Here is a 7000-nt window from a genome sequence, read left to right as displayed (position 1 = left end):
AAAGCATTTAGGAGGCTCAGGATGGCAGAAATGGAATATAATATTTAAGGTACAGTAGGGTATGTTTGTCACTTAGTGTATTAATGCACCGCTGAAAATAAGAACAGTTGTTGTTTGGTCTGTTACCTTGGTAGGATCAGACATGTATAGATGGAGGAGAAGGATGGTGGAGGGCTGCCATGTTGAACAGCCGTATTTCTACAGCAAGCCCACAATGGACATGACAAGCACGTCTGCTCTCCGGCCAGCCTTCTTGCGTTTTGAGCTACACGTTTGCCAGCCAGCCGTAGTACACACACAGCGCTGCTCTCAGTTCTTCAGGGTCGTGCAGAATAAGCAGAAAACCAGCGGCAACGTTGCCCTAAATCCTCCACACTGGTCCTTTAACAAAGCTTTTATTGTATGGCTTTTATCAAAAGCAAAGTCAGGTGGTAGGAAAGACCAGGCTGCAGCAGGCCAGTGCTAACTGTCTAACACAGTTAGCTGTTGAGAGAGAGTACAGTACATACTCAATGAACACCACTCAGGAAGCTTCATCAAGGGATTTACCAGACATTCACAGACAGTTCCGACAGGAAACAGAGTACGTGTTATCATCAGGCCGCCAATAGTGGGCGGTCGGCTGCCAGCCGAGCTGCAGGGCGCGAGGTTGAGCAAGACTGCACAGCCGATTGGACGCAACTGCCCTAAGAGCACATTCACTACGCTCCCATATGGAGGTAAATCTGGTGAGGAAAAGTAATGAAGAAAAAGAGAAAAGGATGAAGAAGACACAGAAAGACAAAAGATGTGAGGGGGAGGTGAGAAACGGTTAACTGAAAGTAACAAGTTACTTATTTCATTAAAATTCAGACCAAATAGGAAAAGCACTCATGTAAATAACAATATCCCTAACTTATTGTGAGTAGTGCATTTCAAAAAAATTCTGAAAATTCTGAACTACAACAATGAATTGATTTCTGATGCTACTGTTAGATATGTCTACTTAATGCTTTACTAATGTGCCACAATACACATTAGTAACGTAATAAAGTAAGTAATACACACACATGCATTAGAAGGTATAGTTAATCATCGGTATTTCATTAGTAATAGTACAACTTGTTATAATTACGTGACTTGAGTGTAGAACTTTTTACTTCTACATAGCTCCGACCAGCGAGGGGTTAACTCTACAAAGAAAAAATATTAGTTATTATATCATCACAAAAAACCTGTGCAGAACATGTTTGGTGGAAAAAAAAGTGAGTGGGTGAGAGACACACCAGTTTTGGTGGTGGATCCAGTCTTCTCCAGGGGCAGATCATCCAGCCAGTAAACAGAGCGACTGGGAAATAAAAAAAGAGGCCTCATAAGAGAAAGAGAGAGACATGGATGAAGAGATAGAGGGGGGGGGGTCCAGGCCTACCGGTCTGGATATCTGAGTCTGTTGGGTTTGGGTTGAGCAAGCCTCTCAGTCCGAGTTGCCATGGAAACAGTTGAAGCTGGTGGGGGAACAGGAACATGTTGAAATTATCCTATTACCCAACCAATATTACAGTGCGTCACAAAGAGGAGTGTGCACAGAATGTTTTGTTCAACACATGCAGGGACACATTTATGCAACGAAAATATAGCGCAGCTCCTACACAGTTGAAAAAACAATCATGGATTGGTTTATAGTGTAAATGTTCATTGGTTGCAGCTTTGATCCCATGTTTTACACTCTATTACTTATAAAAACACTTTGTACACGTCAAAAACTTTGGTTTACTCTACAATTATTTTTAAATATAGGTTACACACCCTGCGATTAACATCAGTAACCATCCAGTGAATTTAATCTTTAGCTGATTACATTAATAAGCCGATATACAATCATTTATCTGTAGCTTAAAGCTACTAAAGGTTTACCTGTACTGTCCTCTCACTGTGACACCGACACCTGCTGGTTGCTAGGGCATCAGGTGACACTGGTGTTGTACAGTACAGCAAAGATCGTCTATGTGCAGGGTGTGCAAAGATGTCCAACTCTACTTTTCTGTGCAGTCAGGTTATTTCCCAGTCACATAATAAGTGTACAGGGAGGGATGAGACATATGCATGTTTTCTTACTATGCTGACAGGCCTCAGCTAGTGGTTTGTATTGTGGTTCAGGGAAATTGTATAAACTGGAAAAGGGAGAAGAGTCAACTCTCTCTCCTCTTCACAATGGCCCCCATCCAGAGATTGTAGTTCAAGAACAGTGGTGGGAGAATTATTCAATTATTATTATTTCCTTTACTAGTAAAACTACCCATACAATCATGCTCTATTGCACAACCCGTGTTTAAATCTTCAGGGGAAGGACTGTCAATCAGCAGAGGTTTAATCTACCACAGACACTATCTTACTTTGTGGCTATAAAATAAACATCTGTTCATATGACATGCATTATGAAGCCCCCCTCACACTGTGAAATTCCAGTTTCACAATCTTACATTTTAAATTCACAAGTAAACAAACACAAAGACAATTTAAAAACAGATGACACCTTTATTTTCAACATTTAAAATCTTATAAAACAGCAAATAACAGTAAATAACCTACCAAAGCCACAAGCTTTCAATATAATACTGTAGTTACTATTCTTTAAACTAGTATTGCAGAAGTCTGTTACTGTGTGAAGTTAACAAGTCTGTTTGACATTATGTTGTCACTTTGTTGTTGTGGTTCACACATAATATGAACTGAGGAAGACACTGCAGGGCACACAGCTACAGCATCAAATAACATTCACAGGCCTCTGAAACACATAGAGAAACCCAGAGCCGACCCGGGTTAAATATGTAGTGTTTGGTTGATATTGTAACACTTAAAGGATAATAACAGTATTGTTTGCAATTACAGCACTTTAAAAAAACAAAAAAAACAACTGCATTTTATACCGCCTACATCTAGTTTTAATCCCCACGCCTCAAATCCATCCTTTTGTTAGATTTTTGTTTGTCACTTTAAAACATAAAATTCACAACAAAATAACTGTGTTGGTTGGAAAGCCAACCTAGATTATTGGCACAAAAGAAAACACCACTATTATCCTTTAAGTGACCTGACAGTAAAGTCTATCTCTGCAATACAGTAAGAGACATCTCCATGCAATAGTTTGTAGATTCTACTGTCTCAAGACATCTCAAGAGTTTTTTTTATACCTAAAAGTACTCCACCAATCTTAATATCAATGATTGCTGGTTCTTAGGAGTCCATGGTATTAAAATACAGGGATTTCAGTGATAAAACCAGTTCACAGGCGTATATTCATGAGCCATTGAGCTCTCTTATTAAGTTGCCAGTGTAGTTACTGGGGTTATGGTCAATGGAAAAGATGGCACCAGACAGTCCAATCTCTTGTGCAGTAGAATGGAAGTGGAAAGGCATGTAAGAAAGCAAAGGGGCAGAAATAGGTAAATATAGAGTATATATTGTATTCAGTAGCACCAAGAGAAAGCATATGTGAGTGTGTTAGTGTCAGAGGGTCTGCACTATGACAGGATACAGTAGGGACATATGCTCAGCTCCTCTGATCGGCAGCTTGTGTGTAGTGTAGTAGTGGATGACCTCGGGGATGGTGGAGAAGGGAGGGCTGTTCTCTCCGAGTACGAATCGCCCATCTGCAGACTGAGCGAACTTCATGTGCATGAAGCCCTTACAACTCCTGACAGAGAGGGAAAGAAGGAGGAAAGATTCATTAAATTGCTTGTCTGAGTCAAAACTAGACAGAAAGGCTGTTTCAGAGCAAACATTCACAACAAGACAGACTCCAGGGGAATACTGAGTGAGCAAGCGCATCTGGAAGGATGTTACGTTTCTGAAAACCATTACAGTAACCCACACTATTCTGGAAATAGGTATGAGCAAATAATACAAAGTAGTGCAGCCTAGGTTTACACCACACATTTGTTTGAACATCTGTGTAACACATGGTAAGCTCCACATCCTCACTAGGTTCTCTCTCTCTTTGTTTATGATCCTCTACCAGCAGCAGACTGTCCTCCCTGCTCCAGTGACTGTTTTCATTTCAGCCAATTTTGTATAAGTACATCAATATTTATATGGTTGATGGCTACCTGTTAATGCCTCTTTGGAGGATTCATTTTTATTATAATTTGGGGGCTTTTTTATGCCCTTATAGAGAATCCCAGCAAAGGGCCAAAGGCCAGAATCAAACCTGGGCCACTGCGGTAAGGACTGATCCTTGGGCTGCGTCCTCCACCAGGTGACCCACCAGAATCATTCTTAGGAATCTTTTGGAAAATTAATAATCAGAACTTTGATAAATGTGGACCCTGGACTGGAAGTGACACAGATCTCTTCTTTATTGTGACATTAAACATCAGAGAGATGAACACAGGGGCTTTCAGCGGGGTATGACTTATGACTTATGTTCCAGCACACACTGAGTACAGATGTCAGGTTAGGGACAAGTCTCTGCATGCAGACTCGCAAAACAGCTGCTTTTATGCTGATTACTCATACAGGCTTTAATCCCACTTGCAAAGGGGAAAGTGAGGGATGGGGGAAGGGAAGAGAAACACAAAAAAGTGACTGGGTGGGAGGAGAGATAATGGAAAAATGATGAAAAATTAAAAATTGCCTCAGGGTTCAAATTTGAGAAGATTCTCTCGCCACCCACAGACCATAATAATACCCAAATGGAGAATGAACTCGATCAGATAATTTTGGCTCACAGGGGTACAATTCCCCTTTAAGAGAGTGCAACAATGCTTCAAATTAAGACAGTATGAGGAGGATTTGTGGGGATTTTTGGGGGGGATTTGGTACAGCTTAGAATAAAGCGAGTGGTAAAAAAAACAACTGCTACAACTGGCACAGAGATGGGACAAGCCCAGTACGTGCAGTAAATAGCTCTTAATGGATAAATGTGTTTACCTGAGTGAGAGCGAGTAGTCGTTTCTGCAGGTCTGGCTGTTCCTCACCAGGTACGAGCTCTCCTTGCACAGAGTCAGTAGAGTCTCTGCCTCCGAGCGGCTCAGCGTTCCATGGTACCACCTGCAAGTGACCGGGAGAAAACATGACATTGAAACTGTTACTGAAATCCAAGCTGTGTATCACATCCTCTTACAGTCCCTTACAAGTTATCGCTTCAGGTTGAATCTTTACTCTACACCAGTGGTTTCCCGACCACAACTAAGGGTCGCTTTTAAGGTGCGTAAGAAAACTTAATATACACAGTAGGCCTTTATCTCAGCATTTGGTTCACTTCTGTGAAGAAAAGTAAGTAAATTGTCTGATAGAACAGGGAAAAAAAAAAACTTTAAATACATATGATTGTTAAAAATTATAAAGAGAATACATAATACAGAATATATAATACAGATAATTTTATAAATAAGAAATAATCTGCTCAAAATGAATCTAAATCACTCGTTTTAAAAACTAAACTATAGTTACTGAGGTCTCTATTTGGGTTCATTGTAGAGTTTCAAATATAATATGGAATAACCATAAAATATACCACTTAAGCATGGTTCGTCAATTTGCTAAATGATACAACCACTGCTCTACATCAGAAGTGCAAGCCACAGTGATTAACCATTCACAAAATTTTAATTGAAATTTAAAAACCATTGGTTCTTTTCTTAAGCAAAGCAAGGGAAAGTGGCTGAACTTTGCAGAATAAAACTGCACGTAGCCTCCAGACCTCTGAATCACAGCTCACATCTCTGATTTGTTCAGTGATTCAAACAGACCTGGCATTGTGCCCCCTGGTTACAGAAACAACTGACCATTGTGAGGCGCTTGGCCCGATTAAGGACGGTGATGTCATCTTCCTACATAACTTGTGAGCTACCTTAACGAAAACAACAACAACAACAGAGGAATGTGTGGTGTGCAATGTGGTTCATCCCCAAGTATCCACACTCAGGAGTGTGGGAAAGAAATGAGGAATTCTGAATCTGTAATGCTGACCAAAGCAATGTTTTAACAATGGTTGCGTTTTGACATCCGAGGGGTGTGAACATAGTGGTTAAGGTGTACATGCAATCATCTATGAAGAAACTGTGTCATCCGAGACTGCTGTCCTTGCAAAGCCTGCTTCCTTTCATTTCAGTAATGCTTGCGTACCCTTGCGTAAATTTCTATAATGAAGCAAACAGCTCAATGACAGCAGCCTGTGATGCAATCTCTAAGATATGTGCATGTTTTAATGCAAGCAATCCAAAGAAATGTACATTTTTCCTACTTTTCCTTTTATTTTCTATAACATTATTTTCTACAGTGATGTTTAGGAAATCGAGAAGATGTGTTTTTTGTATACGTGTTGCCTCACTCACATAAGTTTTGTATATTTTGGTAATGCTGCTCATAGACTTGACTGCACTTATTGTATGTATTGTATGAGCTGAATATTCCGTGCACTTAACACTGTATGTGAAGAGTATAGGAGCAAAGAGAATAAAGCATAGCAGCCGAAATGTCACTTGCTTGTACTTCACAATGTACCACAAGGTGTCAGTGTAGTAACAGACTAGAGCCAGGGGACACACATAATTAGACACAATAAAAAATAAACTCAACAGTCAACCTTTAAAATTAAATTTGTCCCAGTGGGAGGTGAAAAAAAAACCTGGGATTCATTCATTCAAGCATGAATCTTTGCATGCTACATAGCTCATGCTTACAAGCAACAGAATCTAAATTAGGAGATTATTAAGTGAGTAAGTAATGTGACGGTGAGAAAGACAAACACAGCTATCCAATGAGAGAAATCCTTTAAAAACACTGGCACTATCTTTTAACATTACAGATGTCCACTCACACTTGTCTCTCCAGCGGCATAGATGGATCCACTCTCTCTCCCAGGAGAGGAGGAGTGTCACCGACCAGACGGAGAGTGCTTGAGTCAGCTGTGGTCAATGTAGTTCCTGTCTTGGTGAGCCTGGTCTGCTCTGTCTGAGCTCGCGAGCGCTCCCTTTCTGCCCCTTCGAACTGAACTGTGAACACACAGAAAGATACAGCA

General features: G+C 40.5%; 2 protein-coding genes across 2 annotated transcripts in view; both read right to left on the bottom strand.

Moving 5' to 3' along the window:
* theg (theg spermatid protein) overlaps window positions 1-1470 on the bottom strand; it is a 2978-nt gene extending 1508 nt beyond the window's left edge. The window contains exons 1-3 of the mRNA XM_035673673.1: window positions 1409-1470; window positions 1266-1327; window positions 550-725 (exon numbers count right to left, since the gene is read on the bottom strand). Coding sequence (XP_035529566.1) covers window positions 550-725; window positions 1266-1327; window positions 1409-1470 — 300 coding nt within the window. The remainder of the gene's footprint in view (window positions 1-549; window positions 726-1265; window positions 1328-1408) is intronic.
* Window positions 1471-2494: 1024 nt separating this feature from the next.
* shda (Src homology 2 domain containing transforming protein D, a) overlaps window positions 2495-7000 on the bottom strand; it is a gene marked incomplete in the record, with an annotated part of 7018 nt that continues 2512 nt past the window's right edge. Inside the window, 3 exon segments of the mRNA XM_035674409.1 lie at window positions 2495-3673; window positions 4909-5028; window positions 6800-6974. Coding sequence (XP_035530302.1) covers window positions 3487-3673; window positions 4909-5028; window positions 6800-6974 — 482 coding nt within the window.

Source organism: Morone saxatilis, unplaced genomic scaffold (assembly GCF_004916995.1).
Source record: "Morone saxatilis isolate NCDOM2014 unplaced genomic scaffold, NCSU_SB_2.0 Contig3, whole genome shotgun sequence".
In the NCBI taxonomy this organism is placed as follows: Eukaryota; Metazoa; Chordata; class Actinopteri; family Moronidae; genus Morone; species Morone saxatilis.
The sequence above is the reverse complement of the archived record's forward strand: the minus strand, read 5'-3'. Positions and strand labels throughout refer to the sequence as shown.